Source organism: Cuculus canorus, chromosome 2 (genome assembly GCF_017976375.1).
Source record: "Cuculus canorus isolate bCucCan1 chromosome 2, bCucCan1.pri, whole genome shotgun sequence".
Classification (NCBI taxonomy): Eukaryota; Metazoa; Chordata; class Aves; order Cuculiformes; family Cuculidae; genus Cuculus; species Cuculus canorus.
This window is the reverse complement of record NC_071402.1, coordinates 149,312,056-149,333,795: the sequence shown is the minus strand read 5'-3', so window position 1 is coordinate 149,333,795 and position 21,740 is coordinate 149,312,056. Positions and strand designations below refer to the sequence as shown.

The following is a 21,740-nucleotide window of genomic DNA, read 5'->3' as shown; positions in this document are numbered from 1 at the left end:
ATTTCCTATTTGTATGGGCTTGTGCTTTTTTCAATTATAGATACACGCCAAGTGCACTTCCTGCATTGTCATCACATGTTAAACGTGTGAACTAGAATTGAACTCAAAACTGATAATACAATTCCTGCACAATTTAAAAAGCCCTGTACCTTAAATGAGTGCAAACAGTTGTAATTTTTAATACATTACCCTGTAGGGCTAAAAAGTTAAGTTGAGGCTTCTAGTCTGTATGGAGAATTAGCCACCTTCAACAGCTCTGTTGTAGCATTTTGTGTTGCAATGCTACCAGCCAACTGTCTTCTAAAATGCTCTGAGACGCAATTTTGATTAAGACATAGGGAAAAAAACATTTCATGCAACACATATCAGGGAAATATGTAATTATAATACTTACAAGATGAGAACCGTCTTTAACTTCTTGTACTTGCTGCACCTGCGGTTCAGCCACAACTTTAGTGTCCTGATCAGAAGTCATGAGCTGTCTGCTTTTTGGCTGCTCAGGGAGAACTTTACTGGTCACCTTTGTAAGCTGCGGAAATGGGAAGACAAAAGATTCTGTAAGTGGTTGTTGAAATTCCTGAGAACTCTCAGCCATTCCAGCAGTGCCATGCCAATTCAGACCAAAAGTCCAAAGAACTTCCATGCAATGCGGTCAGGATTACACGTTCAGGGAAAACGTTATAGCAAAAAGGAAGGATGGAGCCATCTTGCAGATATACTCAGGTCCCAGTAGCTGGCTGCCTCAGCAGTGCAGATGAACACTTGCCACAGCACCAGGAAGAGAAATTCCACGGGGAAAGTTACACTGGATTCTCACTTTAATTACCCATCCATTTTCAAACCATGACTTCTTCACAGCACCATGCAGACTTACTTAAGAAACATTTAGTAAAAACCCAACCTTTGTCTTCTACAACTACTCTGTCACTTAATCTTTGCAAATCTAGCAGAACCGTTGTAACACGCTTCCCGATTAGTAACACCTAACAAGTTGTTCTACGCCATCATCCTTAAATGTTATTTTATTTGATTAGAAAAGTAGAACACTGAGTAGAGCAGAAAGGCTGACAGCAACTTTGCTTTGGAATTTGATGCTATTGTTTAATAGTGTTAAAAAACATGGTCTTTAAAAACAGGAAAAGATTATTTAAAGGAAAGTCTTAGGAAGTAAATATTGGGATGTAAAATCAGAGTAATTTTCCAGTTTTTCTTTTCTAAAATGTCTATGAGCAAGTTGCAATATGCTTTGAGTTACTTATTCACTCAGAAATTCCAGCAGTCCATCTGTAACAATGCATGAGAGAAATTTATTGCCTTCAAGTTGGTGACAACAAACTGCAGGGTGATTCTCTATGATCTCCTTTAAAAAAAAAAAAAAGTAAATATTTGCAGCACATGGAAGGTGATGGTATAACTCCATTCTTCAGCAGCATAAGCTCCTTTTAGGGTATCTTGACTCCAGAAGAGTAGAGTTAAAAAGTATTTTCAGTCTATGGCATTACAGCTTCCATGGCATCTCCTCTACACTATATTTTGAAATGGACAAAAGCAAAGCCTTTCATACAACTGACTGGATACATTCCAAAATTTGCAAATAATTGGATGATATTCACCCATGGACCAATTCAAGCATCTGTATTGTGGGATTACGCAGAAACGAAGATTTTTCTCACACATAGTAGAAGAAATAAATACACTGACATCCCTGATGAGACAAAATATTCAGCTTAGATGAATAGTTGCTTATGACTTCATGCTATTTATGTACAGTAAGCATGAAAACATGTTTTTCAAAGAAACACATGCACTATGTCACAGTTGTATTCTCAGAAGTTTTTTTCTTAACATCCTGCCTCTCAGCTTGTAATAGAAACTATTTAATTAAGGGAGAACCGACAGAGACAAAAACCCCGCATATGAAAGAGAAATAAAATTATACTGCCCCTCAGTGTTACACAGACATGAACATACACAGAGGATACATGGCAGAAAGTCTGGAATTCATTCAGAATGTTTGTATTTTGTAAGAGAATCAAAAATCATCCTCTGGATGAAGGCAATTTTCCAAAAGTATTAGATAACTAGTCTATGTTGCTCGAAACCAAGCATGGAAAGCTGTGCACACATTAACGTTGTGGAAGGTGCCTAAGTTTCATGGAGAATGCTTCTGCTAAAATTCTTTTGAAAATTCTATTTTTTGAAAAAGCACAAGACTACTTTCACATTCCATGTTCACTGTACATAATCTCCACTGCTGTTCCTGCTAGCCTTCAGCATGCATATCAGTCCAAATTCACAAGCTAAAGTCTACTTTACAGAAAAACAAATGTGTTTTAGTCAGCAGTGATGTTATCTACTCAATATTTGATCCCCAAATCAATGCCGAGGTACTACTTTGCATCCCTCTATGCTGCCTGCTTATCTCACGCATTCCCATGGATTCCTATGATGTCTGTGCCCAGTGACGCCACAATCGCTTCCATGCTCTGGTATGTTAGCAACGAAACTTTGTAAATCTACGGACTGTGGATGGGAAACAGCCAAGATCAAACATGAGTTCCACTACACACATGTCCTTTTAAGCATCTGCTGACTGGCCATCAAGCACAAAACATTTGACTAAGTCACAAATTTTGGCTAAGGGTAGACAAGTTGTTGGCCAACTTGGTAGATAACACTATTGTAACTTGCACGCTGCAATTTCAAATTTCTTGGGCAAGCGACCAGCAACTAGAGTAGCACGTGATTCTACTGCTTCTCAGAAGGCCTTTAGATGGAATTACACAAGACACTTATCACAGGCTAGGTCCTCACTGAAGCTCTAGTTAACTTTGTTTAGATTACTCAGACTAATAATCATATTCATTAGTTACACAGATTTGTTGTGATATGCATCCCACTACAACCACTCACCTTGTGAACACATTTTTGATAACTACAAGGCCAAATCCACATATTTAAGTTTCATTTTGACCATTAAGGATCAAAATTGCTCTAAAGCAAGTGAGATACTACTATCATCTGTTTAAAGGGGATATTCAATCTGCCTTCCAAGTTCCACGCTTTAAACATTGATCAGCTATTGCCTTTCTGCAAACTGAAAGGCCACACTGAAAGACTGAAAGTTTCCTTTGGAATTTTCTTCGCTCAGAATGTCCCACTGCTACAAGACCCCAGGACATCAAGTGCTCTGCCACACAACCCCATCTGACGAGATATACTTCAAAACAACTTCATGTGCAGGTCTGTTCCAGAAAGTCAGTGCCGTCAATTCTTCCACTGCAGAGCTGCCACTTACAAGTGTCTTAAAGCATAAAACCTCTATGACAGCAGGCTTCCACGACCATTATGCCTGATAATACAGCAGATGTAGAAAAAGCAATGTTACTTCAGGGAGTGAAATAATGAAGACCACAAAATGTTTAAGGCTCTTCACAAGATATTTTAGCATGTTTTTTATCAGTATTGACATGTATCTTCATACACAAGCTTATTTAGAGGAACCACAATCAATATGTGGCAAGGACAGAAACTGCAGATAAGAATGCATAGTTTGGAGGCAACTTATCCTCTTTTGCTGCTAGTTTAATAGTCAAATAAGTAAGCAAGTTAAATGTGGTATTTTAATGCAGCAATAAATATTACCCTATTGAAGAGTTAACTTGCTTATCACTTGAAAAGATACAGATTATCAATCAGCAATTCAGTGTATCTTTGTGTAAAATACAAACTGCTGCAAGTAGGAGATGCTCCAGAAAACAGCAAGTTGGCAGACCTGTTTGGGACAGAAACAGCAACACCTATGACTCCTGCTAGAGACAGCAACGTTGAGCTGTCAGTAGCAGACTGCAGTTTTTTCATCCAAATTATTTAAAAAAACACAAACAGAAAAATCTTCAGAGGCACAAAATCTCTTAAAGAAGCTTTTAAATAATATTTCTAGTCTTTAGTAAGCAGTTTCACACAAAAAATATTTCTTCCAAAAATTATGTGTAGTCACAATGTCTTCAAATGGCCTTCATTTATGAGTGGATTCAGAAGTACATAACTATAAAACTGTAATACTATGTAATTTAAATTCTTTAAATGTGTATAGTAAAATCTATTTTTCTTTCTGGATTCCCATCTGATAATCACAGAGTAATCAGTCGGGTTCAACTTCACACACTATGTGAAGAGCAAAGCTACTCTCAAGACATGCAAACACTTATTTCCAGAACTACCTAATCCAAGAGAAACCACACGGATTTTCAAGCTTATCAAAAGCAGTCCGAACTTAGTTTGTAACCAGGCAAGACACTTATTTCTCAGAAGTTTAAAACACAGGTAAAACCATGTTTCTTTAGAAATTGCACAACATTCAACCATGAAATCCTTACTGTCCCCAAAACTATTACACTCTGTTCAGTCCGCCAAGTTAATAGTTGCAACAGGAAGGTGAACAGTGCCTTAATACAGTTGTTTTCTCATTAGGCCAAGGACAATGGAAGCAGTAGCTCTTTACTCGTACTTGTACAGATCTGTTGCGGAGTTTTGTTGGTTTTGGGGTTTGTTTTTTCCCCCCTAAATTTAAGTTGACTAGACAAGTTCCTTACTGGCAAATATTTTCAAACGCATCCTGTTGTAATAATTCCATCATGTCAGAAGATACCAGATGCACCACAGGACGACTATACAGATAAGTGCACGCAACCACATGATCACTTCTGTCTGGATGCTAAAACAAGCAGAGCTGGGACTGCTCTCATCCAAAAGCCACATGTGTGTTACTATGGTGCCAACACCAGGCTAACCTTTACACTGCCTTTAGACTAGGTTTAGGTGTCTTATAGTACTAGCAGTGTTAATGTTCAACTGTCTGAAGACATTTACACATACATTGCATCCATATACACTACAACCTTGCAAACAACTCGGAAGAGACGTATACTCAATTGTTGTGCAGCCAACAGAAATGCACTGTCCTGCCAACCCCCACAAACCTCCCTTGAGTGTAGCCCTCAACCCTTCCATCTCTGCTATCATTAGAAATAGTCTCTAATTTTTCTAATTCATATTCAAAGTATGCTTTTATGCAGTTGGTTTTGCTGTCTAGAGTTACAAGAGTACGAGTAGCAGCATGCATTCTCTCAATCAAACCAGTCAGATCTGTTATTTAAAAACACGCAAACCCTAAACAATGCTCTAGGGCAGAGATCTTGCCTGCCAACTTTCAGCCCAGGGTAATCAGCCCTTAAAAAGAGATTTACAAATGCAAGTGCTGACAACTAACTTTCCCACTGCAAACAGCAACACCATAAACCAAAAAAGCTCACTAGAATAAAAGATCTTTTCATTGCTCTTCCAGCAAGCACAAACAAAAATAGATTTGAGTTTGGCTTTGTGCAGAACTCTTCCTAGCAAACATTTTAAAAATTTTAAACACAGATTAAGAGAAACATTTCACAAAGCTAATAGAGAAATACACTTCCAGTAACATGAGAAAGTCTAAAATGTTTTCAAAACAGAGGTGTACTGCTTCAATTAAACCTCATAACAAACTTCCAGTTGCAGGCCAGAAACCTCCTACTGTCAGAGACAACATACTTTCTCACTACCTTCCGCACCCTTAAGTATCCACAAGGATCACTACAACACAGCAGAAATAATCAGAGCTACCACTGACGAGCTTTGAGAAGAGCTTCAGCACCTGCTGAATACATCACAAAGTTGATATGAGAAATAACAGACACCTCTTCCAAAACTATGCTACTAATTTAATACATTAACTCCTATTTAAACAAAGCTTACCTTTGTTTATTAGTCTCACAAGTGTTTTGAATACCCAAGGCACATGTAACATGTCAAGAGTTAATCATGTTATCAGCCCAGGTAAAGCTGCCCATTTATACAGAGGATAGTTAAGTTTATAAAGGGCCATGAAGAAAAACTGACAAATTCCTGATCCTGAAAGCCTGCAAGTTTCCCTCCTCCTTCGCATTATGAGATGTGATACAAACACAGGCCTGCAATTTTAATCAGCTGGCTGTTTCAGAAGACTTTCAAAGAAAGACTTCAGCTGTTAATGCAAGAGTTGACCCATCACCCCATTGCACAGGGCACATATTACCACTCTGTAGACGAATAACCCTATAAAGCTATATCATTCTAACACAGGAAGCCTCCAACAACTAAGGGGTTCACATCTTTCCTTTCAAAGCAGAAAATCATTTTCTTTACAGAGCAGATGTGACAAGCAATGTACAATTCAAAGGATGGCATGATTTAAATATATTGAAGTGGTTACATTACCACAGTGGACAAAACAGCTGTGAATGAAAAAAATCTGATCACCTCAAAAAGCATGTTTGTCAATGGCATCTCTGCAATCATCATTGTGCTTATGTCAGTTATAAACTCTATTACACAACAGCAATTAAAATGCTGATATGACAAATATTTAGTCACAGCACAGAAGTTAAATACAGAAGTTAAATATGGAATACACTATTTTAAAAATCATCACAGGGCTCTGGATTTGTTTAACTGCCAATTAGCTAAGCAGTTGGGGGAAAAGTTGAAAGTTTCTCCTGTGGAGCGTAGTGTGACCCAAACATTTATCTAAGTCTGCCAGAAGAAGGCTTCAGAATGTACATATATCCAGCACATGTGCCAGCACGGAGGCTGGAAAGTTAGATTTCAAAGGAAAACAAGATAAGTACCATCAGATTTATTTCAGATTTCCTTCCTGACCAGAAAATTGCTTCTGCTCAGTCACTCCCCAGACAGCACCCAAAACAATGCAACATTTGGTTCCTGAAGAAGAATGTGGACACAAGCACGAGCGTACCACATGGCAACTGGGTGCTACCCAGTTCTTCCGCACTTTGTCAGAAGACCACCTAAACCTTGGATGCTGTGGGTTTAACATTCTGCCATAGAAAATCCCAGGTCAAATGCTTTATTTAGAGTTGCTGCTGTACCTACTTCAAGTTTTTTTTAAAAGCTTAAGGATGAGCATCTCCAAAACTGTCCTGCAATTCCATTAATTGTCTCTTTAAATGTAGTCTCTCTTCAAAGCATGGCTGAGAGTTCAAGGAATACAGTAAACCTTGCCATTTAAAGGGAATGCTGCATTTCTTAAAGGTCTATTAAACACATCTGCAATAGGCTTCAAAAGCAATTCATAATTTACTGAGCTTTCTGACTCACACACAGTTCTATGCGATGCCATCACACATCAGAACTGATAACTCCACAAGTCTAGAAATTCAGATCATTACAGTAATTAGTTGTCCAAGAGATATCAAGCAGTAAGTTACCAAACAAAGGTGATAAAACACCAAAGACACCTGATAGTTGTAAATGATAAGAAGTCTATACAGAAGTATATGAAAAATTTTAAGAGCAAGAAAGACAGGAAAAGTGTAAAGTTACAGCTTTATTCACTCACCTAACCTCAAACAACAGTGAGAAAGATCTTAACAGTACACAGAAGATAACAGGATGACCCCTATCAACAAATAATCTCGTTTTTACATGTAGTCTTTTATGCATTGTATTTTAAATATGTATGGTTAAAATAAAAGGAATTATTTTCATTATATTGACAGAATTTTTGCAGTCCTCTTGCACACCAAGAAAGTAAGTTTTACGTGCAGGTACTATCTGATGCACACTCAAACATCATTCAGGAAACAAACTAGTAAGCCTGTGAATCACATGGTCCTCAGGAATGCAATACACTTGATGTTTAATGTAAAAAAAATCTTACTATTTAAGAATGCCGGGAGTGCCTACCATGACAGGAATAACCTACTGGGAATAAATTTTTTTTGCCTGATAAGAGTATCAAGTTCTTTGAAGACAAGTGCGATTGTGTCATGAGCAGCTTTCAGGTTGCTTACAGCTTGTTCTCAGTTTTCAAATCTCAAGCTGCACTCTTAACTGCAGGCTGAAAGCACATAACATTAAAAAACCCAACTCATTAAAGGGCTTGCTTCATGTAGCACATCCATCAGAAAGCCACAGGTTTGTTTTCCTCACTTTAAGTGGACTAACAGCACACACCCTGCAGGTTATCCATAAAGATGCGTATTTAATTTCTCTTGTATCTATGATGTGAGATATTATTTTATCAGATTGATTTTGAAAAGTACCAAACTGTTAATAAACAAACCCTCCATTCTCCCATTTGTGCACTGAGCAGAGTTAAAGCTGTCAGCACCTCAGCCAAACCTTGCCAGTTCTGAAAAGTGGGATGCTGCCCTAATAACAAAGCATCTATGATCATAATTCTCCACAACCCGTTCCTCTTTTGAAAAGTTGTCTTATCTAATTGAACATAGTATCATAAATTCTACATTCACCACGAAGGCCTGCAAAACGTGGAAAATGGCTCATACTTGAGGAATAAGGTCTTTTGTCTTTATCAGGAAGGAGATCAGGAATTTGCTACTCAAGCATGTTAGGCAAATAACTCAAAGGATGACCATTCTCCACTAAAATACTCCAAAATTTGCCCCGAGTCAAGTTCACAAGCAGCTGATCTCCTCCTTGCCTCCCAGCCCTGGTGTCACTCTTTTTCCGGGACAGAAAACATCATCAGTAAGAACCAAATTGGAATAAACTCGAACAACCTTCCTTTTTTACGAACAGGTTAATAGAGAACTACACAATAGTTGCTTGAACACACACTTTACTTCTGAGACCATGAGAAGAGTAGTAGAGGAGAGAGGACCTAACCTGAACAACTGATGCCATTAATCCTCCTTTCCTGTTCTCCAGGAAACCAGCAGAGTCCTGAAAAGCAAGTACTGCGGTTTCAAGTGAAAACTGGTCAAGTCCACATCACTCTGCCTACAAAATACCACCAGTAGTTCCTACTACAAAAGAAAAAAAAAAAAACAAACAAGATGACAGTAACATACCTGCAGGACTTCACAGGAGAAATCCCAGCAGAATGCCTGTGCTGAATTAAAAAGTGAAAGAACAGGTCAATGCAAATCACTGCTCTTTTGCATTGAAAAACCAGAAGACTAATTAAGCCTGAACATAGGGCAACAGTGGTTCAAAGTACCTACAGAAGGACAAGCTTGGAATTATGGACCCCACACATCACAGAGCATTTCGCACCTGCCTCTGCTTCCAAGTATAACAGAGAACCTACTTCTGAAATGAGCTTAACCGTAGAGGGAGACTAACTTTACATATAATCTTCTAAAAACAGCCAAGCATAAAAAAAGCCCAAGTCTAAGCCTAAGACGAGTTAACAGAGACAACAGAATGTGATGGGAGCTCCCTCCTTCCACAAGCTTTTTAATTACTATATTTTAAAAACTGGTAAGGTTTTCAGAGCACAGACATCATATATTGTACGAACCCACTGCTCATGTTCATTTCTTACAATGCTCCTATCTACCTGCATTCACCCATCATACCTGACTAAGCTACAAGACAACAGCCTGTACTTGCACAACATCCAGTGCAGCAGGATTCTGATCTGCAAATACAAGTCACAGCTGAGGCAATACAAATAAAAGTGTCAGTATTTTTTACTAATATACATGATTTTAACTGCTAAAATTGTTTACCTACTACACAAATACTAACTCCAGATGCCTTGGTGAGATCTTTGATAGGCTAACTGCATTTTTCTCTGAAAGCTGCTCAGTAACCACAGATATGTTTATGTCTACAAAACTAGCTGAGAGACTATGCCAGGCTTTTAATGTAATACCAATATTTAATGTCAAGTACTGTTCACTGATGTGGAAATTGTTGGGTTTTTTTCCACTTAATGCAAACATTAGGAAAGCATCACAAAAATCTCTTCCTGAAGTTTAGCACAATCAAATACAAAATCTCATCTAACTCATCAGTTATTATCCATGCTGCTTTGCCTGCACTGAGGTCACATGAGAACTGCACAACACCTCTGTACACACAGAAAGCAGACAACCAAGACAATTTAATAGAAACAGTAAATTGAACTGAAAGAAAATTAAATTTGCCCTGGAGTGGATAGGGCAGGAGCCGAGACCTCCTTTTAGCACTAATGACTAGGGATTTCACAAAATATTGTTTGGTTTTGTACTATTTTTAAATAGGCATTTTTGTAACACTAGATGGTAACTTACTCTAAAACTCTCATTTATTTAAAATAAGGGAAACTTATTCAAAAATTCCACATACCTACAGACTATACTATCTTTCCCACAGCCAACCGAGACCCCACACTAAGAGATTAACACGGCTGTTGGAGAAAGACACATGAAAGATTTATCAGATATTTTCTCATGTAAACTATAGGTCTTGATTTTGACACACATCTTATTTCCAGCAGGGGAGCTTACCTTGACAGTCTGGACACTAAGCCTGTCTCCTTGTATCATACCTTCTCTGAACTCATGCACACATGAGGAATTATTATGCAAGTATAATATCTTGCCTAATATATTTTCCCTGCTTCCCTTCTCTCCCTACACAGCTGGCTTGCTCTCAACCACTTTTTGGGGGTTGCTTTACTTTTATCTGTTTATGGGAAGTTGGAGAGATTAATCATTCTATTCCAGCGTTCAAGCAAGCAACAATTAAAATTAAGTATGCTAAGAGCTCACAAAACCTGTTGCACTTCATCATGAGAGGCAGTTTTCATTCTAAGACTGAAACAGATTCCTGACTTGGAGTGTGAACTAGTAAAGATACTGAACTTTGCTGGCTGACCAACTCACCAGCATCTTAGTCTGACAGTCTTGCAGTAAGTGGACCTGTCATTTTATAAATTCTGGTTATTCCAGAAAACAACTGCAAGTTCTACAATATTTTACCAGCTGCTTGAAAATTTTAAAGGTAGGATGCAGCAACTGACCCTATTTGGCCTTTCTGAATTCTTCAAAGAAATACTAGACTTTCAAACAACACAATGCATGACAAAGTACCAGCAGCTTTAGCACTCGCTTACAGGGAACAAGTTGAACGTTGTGCACGAAGAGTGTCAGTTTACCAATTCTGGGAACAACGAACTTCCTTATTTCAACTACTAAGTGTTCATCCTCCCAGCTTACCAATACAATCTTTATGCTTTCCTCATACTTCCCTACACTGCTAACCAGAAAAGGGCCAACACACACTCACAATGCTGCCTGTGACTCTAGGAAGTACCAGTAGCAAAGGTAAAGAAAATAAACACCGCTCTGCTGGGCAGGACTTCATGGACAGCAACTTCTTCAGAAAAAAATCAGAAGTTGGCAGAAGAATATGCAGTAGTTTATGATGAAAGACAAGACTAAAAACATCACTTGAAGGTAAATATTTAGGGCAGAGTTCCAAGGGTGAGGTTAGAAGTCTGATGTTCTTTAACAGGTCCTAATAGGCTTATCATATTAGAATATTGCTATTATTTGGATTATATTGGATTTTTTCAAGTTTGCAATCAATGCTATGCTTAAGCAAGAAGAGGTCAAAAACTGTATTAGGAACTTATAGGACACAATATTTTTAGTGCTTCAAATTATTCTTTGAAATACACACAGCTTAAAAGCCAATTTGCTAAGTTGTTCATCAATAATCACATTCGCAGAACACACAAAATGCCAAACTCAGGAAAGCAGAAATCCTACACCAAAGATCTCAAATTCAAATCCATGCAGACCTGGAATTCCAAAAAAGATTTGATGCAGACTGATGGGACAACTGTCACAGTGCTGCCAGAACACATCTTCAGTCTGAACAGGTCTCAGAAGAGACAGAGAAAAGAGTCTACACCTATGTAAACACCAGGTGAGAGGCATATACAGAACCCAGTAAGATGCTGATAATTACAGTGACAAATAAAAAGGTGCAATGACAAGTTTTCTTCCAATGTGAATGTATACAATAGTCCTTAACTATGCAAAGACTTTTAATAAACAGTTGATCTGCAAAACAAACAGTCCAGGATGAGGTTGCCTCAGGCTTTGGGATTTGGGGTTATTTTTTTTTTTACTTGAAAGGCATTCATTTTCCTAAAAAATTAAGTTTTGAAACATGTTCAGGACAAAATCTAAGGTGAAATGAAACTACTTACACAAAAAGCATCATTTAACTTTAAGGCTTGGTAATAAGAAAAGGAAGCTAATGTTTTTGTCAATGATTATTTCATTAACCTCTTTACCAAAAATAGAGTTTAACCCAAATAATCCAGTCATTCTAGTATCACTTCCTCTTTAGAAAAAAGCCACCATCCTCCATTACAAGCTTCACCGAAATCAAAAGCAACTCTGGCTTACTTTTAAAAACACTGCAGGAAAGATTATCGCTTACTGAGTGTACATTTGTTCAGTTAGAGCACCCCACCTTTTTAGAGTATCACTGTAATCAAAACTACTGGTAATTCAGGTTTTTGACTCACTCATAAGGGATGGACTGGTACAACATTTCAGCTCAGATTTAAGGACAATAATTCTTCCTTGCAAGTCAAAATTCCTTGAATCCAGGCAGTTGTAATGCACAACATTAATTAAGAAACAGAAAATTATAATCATAAAACAGATAAGGAAAGCTGCAATCTGTTCATAAAAAAAAGAAAAGCATCTCCCCTCCCTTCTTAATAATCATATCTCTTATAACACAAGTCTTTCAGATCTCTACTACAAAGAACTGGACAACAAGCTTTAAACAGTAACAGGGACACAAATTCAAGCTCTTGGAGACATGCCAGGCAGGCAATGATATTTTGCCCCAATTGTTTGCCCTGCTACTTTAAACAGCAACATGTTGACCATTTTCTGTCCCAATCTGTCCAGCAGTAACAACACGGAATGGGAACAAAACTGCAAGATAAGATTGCAAATTCTGCACATACAGGTAGCTACTCCATCAGTTTTCGCCCTCAGCACTTAAAGTAACCAACGTCTTGATGCATTTTTTACTTTTGAGCTATTTTTCTAATTTCTAGAACAAGAATCAGAAATTAGTAGAATACAAAGCGTTTGAGCCTAAACCTTCAGTGCCAGGGTATGAAAAAGCAAGCTACTTTGGACATTGGCCTGTTGATTCATCAGGTCCTTGTTTGACCAACAGTCAAGAGTCAGACTGTTGTGGGGCAACCCTCCACAGCATCACAACCTGTAAAAATATGTTTATAGATACTAGCACTGGCTGCAAACAAAACTATAAAGCTGCCAAGAGACTTCACTGTAAAGTTTCTCCAGCATCTCATTCTTTCCAACAAGTGTTATTTACCAAATGGTTAAATGTTTTTGCACTCAACATAATTGCTATTTAACTAATATTTTGTTTCTCAAGATTCCCCATCAGACCATTGGCATCCTATGATTATAAAATACTTGAAAATAGATTGCAGAATATTAGGTCTGCTAAGAAATACAGAGCAACACTTTAGTAGAACAAGGGGTAGCTACAATTTTTTGAAGTTTTTTCTCCATTACCAAGAGAGATAGATATGCCTTATGAATACCATCAATATTGTATTATTAGTCATCATTGTTGCTTATTTCCAGAAGCTAAGAGAGAAAGGCCGGTATGAAGTTGAGGAAGAATGAATCTAAGCAAAGGGAAAATACTGTTCTGGTACACGTTCAAGAAAAATCAGAAAATCTAAAAGCAAAATTAAATTATACGGTATTTAGACTTGCAAAAGGCCCAGCACAGGCTTTAGATATATCAACTCTATGTTCTACTGCCACACTTGAAACACAGTATATTCCTGAACATGTCCCATGTGAACTCCTGATAGCATCTGAAGGTGTAATTTCCAAAGTTTGTATCGCCATGGTTTGCCAAGTTCAATACTGGAAGTGATACAGGCATTTTAGGAAGGAGTCCCTAACAGGGAAAGCAATTCTGGGTCTAACTCATCACAAACTACCATGCCGGATAGATGTCTATAGATATCTATAGGCATCTTTTTCTATCCATCTGTATGTGCAACAGTCTAGAACTAAAAGATGTGTATAACTAATACTACCTTACATACATGTACATTGAACTCCAGAGCTTTATGAACTCTAGATGGCCATAAAGGCAATCCAGAATAAACCTTCACTGCAGGACATACTCTCGGGAACACTAGCTCCTTACATGCCAACAGCCTCATGCGAATAACAACAGAGCTGCTGGAAGTGCAGAGGCGGCAATCCGTTCAGCTTATGAACGAATGATTCCTTTTGTATTACATCATTCAACTACCTATTAAGGAGCTGGACTGACAGGATCCAGAATATGCATAGCCCAGCCCTCCATGGTAAACGAGCGTTAGAAAAGATTAAGGCTCAAAGAAATTGGTGATTCATCAGGGCGTCAAAACAGCATTTCCCCAATTCCCTGCAATGTTCTAGGACAAGTAGCTGCAACATATTAGTAACCCCTGTCAGACTTCCAGTTTTGGAGTTAATTGCTGTTCCTGAAACATATAGCCAGACACAAAATACCTGCAGCAGCACACATCACAGAACAAATGCTGTCATGGCTTTCCTAATCACACAATTATACTATGTTACTGTCACACCTAATTTAAGAACTCCAAAGCACCTCTGTTGTCTGCAGGTATTACTCTGCAGCACCTGCTTCCTAATAGAAGAGGGAACACCCCCCTTTAGAAAGGGTACATAACAGCAGAGCAGAAACAGAATACACAAGCATGAAAGACCAATCAAAACAGATTATAAACCTTAGCTCTGTCACGTCACCATAATATAAGAAATCAGCTATGATTAATGGAATATCTTACTTGCACTACTTTGTGCTAGATTAGTTTAAATGAATGTGTGGTACAGAGATCGACTTCTAGTCTCCTGCTTCTAACAAGTGCCTCAAACTTAGTGGGTTTAGATTTTTTTTTTTTATTATGAGTCAGTCAAAGCCAGCATATCCAGAAAAAGAAAGAAACAGATCTTTGGAAGAGCAATGGGTCTTCAATTATCCAGTATTTAGAGCACCAGATTATTTTTATTGACCAGGTGAAATATCACCATGTCTCATATTCAAAGTCCTGAGAGGTAGTCTACTTTCACATTTGACTCCTATGACACACTAGCTTGCCTTGAAATTCACACAGAGTTAAAACATAAAAAAGTAAAACAGAACTTCCCCAAAGCACTAGCTTCCAACTGTGATGACATTTTCAACTGGCACCTTTGATAAAGCAAATTACCAGTTCAGAGGGTAAAGGGGTGCTTGCATCTTTTCTTTTAAGTATCACATGAACTAGCATTATTTCACAGTTTTAAGTTTTACCACCTTCTCCTTCCTAATTTAATGGCTGTCTTACATGATGAAATTCACCTGTCTAGATTTCATTTTATATGGGCTAAACCGACGGTATTTGATACAGCACACTTATGCCTTGCTTTGGGAACAACATCATTCAATACTTTCCTGGGGCCTTTACTACAAGAGTAGCTTTTACTCCCATCTTCTACACAGCTGCCCACATACTGTTGCCTCTTACAAAACTGCAGGGGGAGGGGTTAATTTTCTTCCTTACAATGTCTGATGTCGTAACATCCTTCCTTTCTGACTCGTACCTGTGTGCCCATTTCGAATGCAAATATAAGAGACTAGCTATACTCACATTAGTTTAGTATTACTGATTACATACATGAATACATGCACCTGAAGACTACTTTCAACAATTATTTCTAAGAGTTACATGAACTTGCCCAAAAATGTAATTTTGCTAGTAAATGCTCAATGGAACAGAAGAATACATAAAACACTTTCTTTGCATCTTATTTCATATAAAGGTTTCTCACATGTGTATGTACAAGCACACACAAAAAATCATACTCCCAAAGCTTGATATTCTCCACACTTGAAACTGTGTTCCTTTGCTTTCTTCATCTGGTCTCTTGCTTTTTAATCCATGCCAGCGATAGCCTTCTTGACATTGCATTTGTTCGCGACCTCTACAGTCACCTTTCTCCACAGAGCATCTCTAAGACAAGAACATTCTTCAAGTACAATAAGGTGCTGCCTTTGACCAGACCCGTTCTTTCCAAAAAACAAACACAAAAAGATGCCTGCACTACACATTTATTTGTGCACCTTATCTGTCAATTTGCAAGAATGTGAATGCCTGATGAATATATAAAGGCACCATGGAATTAAACATTAATAGCCTAAAAAGCCACCTAGTTTAAAAAAATTTAACTGACGAAACACATCTACAACCAATTACTTTGTTCTTTATACCTCCTTCCTTGCTACCTTTCAGCTGTCACTTCAGATTTGTCACACAATGTGGTCAGAAACATGGCTTTTTCTCTGTCTAGCATGTGCATTTTGTGAGGTAATGTAATAAATATTTAACAAAGAGTTTATATTACCATGCCAATTAAGCCCAACAATGGATTTAATGCCAAAGCCATTGCCAGATACGAGACTTAAGAGACACAGCAACAGATCTCCACAGAGCAAGTAGATTAGACAAACCTAACTGTATTTATTTTGCGTTTCAGTAAAATAAACCATGTACTTAATTTCAATTTAATCAAGTAAAATATCACAGCCAGAAACTGTCTACACGGTTATCACATCTCTCAAAAACATATACCCTACCCCATCTCCAAATTCCAAAGCCCCAGAACTAGAGGTGGTTGTGAGATCTTCTATCTTACTCTGTAGTGAAGCAGATATAAGTCTCAGACATGTATCTAAACAACAGAAATATGTACATATCAGTCATCCATAGCTATCTATGTGCGTATTTACACCAGAGCAAGCCATAAAAAGCAACTAAGGCAGAACACACTTGTGCTGACACCTTTACTCCCTTAAGGCATTTGTGTGTAAATACTTGAAAAATCCAGAAATAATTACAAGGAAAACAATTCAATCTAACCCAGAACATTGTGTGCACTTGAGGACATGATTATATGCTATGAAAATATACAATCGCTTACTTAGGGATATCCAAGAGATCAAGTGCTTTCTGTGAATTCACTCACGCAAATCTTTTATTTCAGTTTTAATAAGGATTTCATACACACAGAGACACACAAAATGTAAGACAAACTAAGGGTAATTTTGGCTTCCATATAAATAATATGCACATATAAATGGCAACACAGGTAGATACTGAGTTCCCTATAGTCATTATATATAGGATATGTACTGCTTTCTGCGTATGCTTTATCAGGCATCACCCCATGAGATGAGTTTTCTCCCCTCATTCACTTTGCGCAAAAAATATTAATAAAAAAATAGTAAATACTAATGGTGTTCCCATAGCAAGAGCACTTAAGCTGATTAGCTCCATATCTCAAGAATTAACCTGAAGAAATGATTACAAGTCAGCAGGAAACAAGTGAAAGTTCAACTGATAAAAACAGTTACCAGATCAGACTCAAAATCCTGGAGTTGTGAAACCCCAGCAAGTTTAAAAAAAAAAGAACACAACACGCCTTGACCTTTGAAAATGTATCCAGTCCCTAAAAAACAGATAAGTTTGGCACGAAACTCCAACCACATTAGAGGGTAAAGCCATTCAACGGTGATCCTGAGGCAGCACTTAAGGGTTCCTACTCTAATTTTATTAAGGATTCAGACAAAGGCCAACAAAACTAGGCTAGAGAGAAGAAACAGGATCGGAAGCCAGAATTCCCATGGTTTTACCCCAACTATGACTCAAATTTAAACAGTGGTTTTGAAACTGGTTTGCTCTCTGTGGCCACGGGCAAGTCTTAACCACTTTGCCTCTATTCCCTTACCTGCAGAATAAAAATAATTACACTTATCTGCCGCACAGGAACCTTGTACAACACTGCTTAGCAAGTGCACATCTGTTTAAACTGTGGACAAACCTACGTAGTAATTTTAAGCATCTGCACACATTGAAACCGAGAGTGAAAACAACTTGGCCGAAGCAGTCAGCGACAACAAACTCCTGAGGGTAAAAGGCCGTCTATGCGGTGGCTGCTTCGCCCAGCACTCCCTCCTACCGTGCGCGCACGGCCGGCCCGCTACCTCCGCCCGACTGGCCGGGGCTCTCCCCCAGAGGGGCGATGAGCCCGCAGTGCGGGAGCGGTCCCGCGATTCGCCCTGCTCCCGCCGCCACCCAGGCCCCGAGCCGGGCTCCCTCCTCCTCCTCCTCCTCCTCCCGCTCCCCCGGGAGCCGCCTCGGGTGGGAAGATGGCGGCTCCGGCCGCCTCCCCGGTGCGGGGCGGGCTGGGAACGGCGGGGCGCCTCTCCTCGCTCCAGCCCCACCGTCCCCGCCGCCCCGCACCGGGAGATAGCGGCAGCGGGGCGGGGGGGCCGACCCGGGCGGGTCCCGCCGGCGGGAGGACGCGGGCCCCGGGAGGCGCCTCGCACTCACCTGTCACCAACAGCCGCTGCGCCCTCGGGCCGGGCCTCGGCGGGGAGAAGACGGACGGGAACGAGAAAGTGGGAGTCGCTCCGCCGGCGCCGTTCGCTCCTGCCGCGCTGCCCGCTACCGCCGGGGCCTCTCGCTGCGCCGCCGCCGCCGCCGCCGCCGGGGCCTCGCCGCCGCCGGATGCCAGGAGGAAGAGAGCGGAGAGCGGGGCGGGGGGCGGGAGGAGGAGCAGGCGGCGGCAGCACAGCGGGGAGGGGGGCGCGGAGGAGGAGGAGGCGGCGGCGGCTGCGGGGCCCGAAACGTCTCCGACCCGAGACTCAGCCACCCGCTCGCATGAGAGACCCGCTTCCGGCTCCCGGCGGAAGTCCCTCCCCCGACGGCGGAAGGGATTGGCTCGCGGAGAGGCGCGCTCGGCCGGCACTGCTGCCCGCCGATTGGGCGCCGCTGGTCCCGCGCGCGGCGTGACGCCCGGCTGCACGTGACGCACCTGACGTCACCCGCGCCCAAGGAGCGCGCGGTGGCGGGAAGGCGCCGCCCGCCCGCCTGAGGCGGTTTGTCCCCTCGCGCTGCCCGTAGCCGCGCCCCCGGGGCGGGATCATCGTCGAAGCAGCCTCGGCGCCTCGGATTATGTGACCCTCCGCCGCCCGGGCCCTGCCAGGGCTACGCCGCTCGGTGGGCGCCTTGTGGCCGGCCCAGCCTCCCCTAAGAGCCTTGCGAGCTGTTCTTCACGGGAGCACGGCGGGCTCGGGCTCGGAGGGGGCCGCCTCGCACACGGACAAGGGGCGGGAGTGGTATCGGCAGCCCCGGGGCGGCGGCAGGGTCGGGCAGGCCGGCTCCCCGAGGGCTGTGAGTCTAGTAGGGCTTTGAGGCCTCTGCGGTGACAAGAGGGCGTGTTGTCGCTTCCTGATCCAGTTCCCCATTCAAAACGACAGGCCTTGCTACAGAGTATTCTGGCTCTTAACGTAGCAGCTTCTGTGGAGTAAGGCTGAGCAGTTGTGGCTTCAAAAGGAAGTGATAAACATAAACGGGAGGATTGTAGGAGAAGAGTGTTTCATGAAAGAGCCTTCTGTTTCATGTGGGTTATGAAAGTCTGGAGACCGTTCTCTCAGTAGAACTCTTTGCAGCCTCAGTTTACTGTGTTGGGGCATAGAGTATGTTGTCAGTTATCTAAAACTGGTGAAATCCAAGAGATGTTTGTTCTTTGGTCAAACAAAAGTCTTACAAGTGTTGTCAAACAGCTCTGGAAGTTACTTAGATCATGATTTTTTAACTAAATTAGGCAAATGGAAAACATCGTTTCTTTTCAGGACTTAAAAAATATGCTAGACAGAATCCTCTTCCAGGACTGCTCCCAGTCCTCAGCTTGCTATCTGCCTCAAATGTGGCAAAACTACATCACCTCATGACCAGCTGCCAAAAATTGCCTGTACCGTGCATGGCATGCTGCTGAGATCAAAGAGATTTAATGTTTTTCTTCGTGTGCGGGCAGCTGAGGAATGTGTGCCCAGATAGAAGTAAAATATAAACTGTCAGTGGATGCTTTGTGGTAATAGAAACTACTAGTTGTTGTGCAGCTCAAGCTCGGGAGTCTGGAGAGAGAAGGAACAAAGCGTATGAACAATAGGATTGTTAGTACACAAAAATCAAGTAAGATTAGACGAGTTGCTTCTTCCTTAGTGATATATTGTTAAAATGATGTTGTATAAGGTTTTTAAATTAGTATTTCTAGTTCAGAAAAAAAAAAAAAGACTGGAGTGTACTTAAGAAGATCAGTCCTTTGGAAGAGGAACTGCAAAAAATAAAGTATTCCTGGAAGCTAAACCTGAAATTGAGTAGACAGAAACTCAGAGCTGTAAAAACCACGTACTTGAATGCTTGGGCTTTACAGTCTTATTTTCTCTAAGTTTAATACAAAGGATAATATTTCCTTCCTCACAAAAGCATAGAGGATTAGTTCATTGCAGTTTGTGAAGCACTCAGGTGAAGTGATAAAAAATTCCACCGAACCAGGACTAGATTTCTGCTTTGTAAGGAATTTCTTGCTTTGGGCTCTCTTATTGTTCTCCCCTTTTCATTCCTTTAAAATACACTCCAGCAGTTTTATTCTCAAAATATGTTATCTTGCAGATCTATGGAATAAGTCTTCATGAATTACCACTATTGGAGAACTGCTGACCCTGAACACTAGCCAAAACCCACAGACCAGTACTTTGCAGTTTGTGAGATTTAATGAGCCAAGTAATATTTTACAGTTCCTGATGCTATTACGCAGCTTAACAGGAAGAGAGAGAGAGATTTTCAAATGTAAAATGCTAAATGATTGCATGCAATGGGCTATTCCTGTCATTAAACTGCAACTTAAATAGAATCCAGTAATCATTCTACACTGCATTGATTTGATGAGTGGCAGTTTAAATATATATTATTTCTGTCAGTATCTTTTCATAGGTCACAAGTAAATAGTTGATTGTGTGAAAAACAGTCCCTGTTCCAAGTAGACTACCATCTTAACAGTCAAACCAGGCAAAGATAAGGAGAAACTAAATACCGTTTCCAAAGGGAGGGGAAATTACCTAAGAGACATTAAGTAGCCTGCCAAAACATCATACAAGGTATCTACATTTGAGTTTCAGTTCTATGTGGAATCCAACAGTTTCATGAAATATTCAGGCTTCCTTTGTAGCTAACTGAAAATTATCAAGTAAACTGATAAAAGCTTGTTATTATTCCCATATATCACTTGTGCATCTCTTAACTGTAGGAATGATCCAGATTCAGATGAAGTAGCCAGAGATACATTCCAATATAAATTCTCATTTGATTTTAAATGACATCACCTTCATTTTCTCAACTAAACACATACATGTAAATACAGAGCATTCAGTCCTGATGTAATAAAAATTGTGATGATCTGTATCTGTTTCTTTTCTAGTTGAAGAATCATAGCATAGTGGCAAGGCTATCATGAGACAATTTCTTAATTATTTCCATTGCTAAAATTCAGTTTGACTGCAGTAATAGTCCAGTGCACAGTTAGCAGCGCTGAGTAGCTACATGTATGACTGACAACACAAATATATGCACTTTTCAACTCTCTTGGGCCAACTGCTGTATTTGGTAACAAGCCTCGTAAAGTGCTGGCGTAGAATGAGTTCAACCCAAAACTCAGCAGATTTTTCCCTCTAGCTGTGTCCCATCGGCAGTTAGTTGTATTTCTTAAAGACATAGGGACCATTTTAAAATAAAGTTGTGATGTAGGTGCCAGCAGTTGTTAAACCTTTCATTAACACAGTGTAAAAAATCAGAGCTGTAGATGGTACCATAAATATTAAAACCGTTGTTATCAGCAGCTTATTACAAACTTTCAAGAGATGCTTTAGCAGTAATAATTGCTGTTAATTGGGCATAATCACAAGTCTCAAAATTACCATCTTATTTCACAGAGTTT

The 21,740-nt window shown here is 40.2% G+C and overlaps 1 protein-coding gene across 1 annotated transcript in view; it reads right to left on the bottom strand.

Moving 5' to 3' along the window:
- The window catches only part of LARP4B (La ribonucleoprotein 4B), a 56,997-nt gene extending 38,339 nt beyond the window's left edge, over positions 1–18,658 (bottom strand). The window contains exons 1-2 of the mRNA XM_054059116.1: positions 18,296–18,658; positions 395–529 (exon numbers count right to left, since the gene is read on the bottom strand). Coding sequence (XP_053915091.1) covers positions 395–475 — 81 coding nt within the window. The 5' untranslated portion in view covers positions 476–529; positions 18,296–18,658. The remainder of the gene's footprint in view (positions 1–394; positions 530–18,295) is intronic.
- Positions 18,659–21,740: the final 3,082 nt, after the last annotated feature.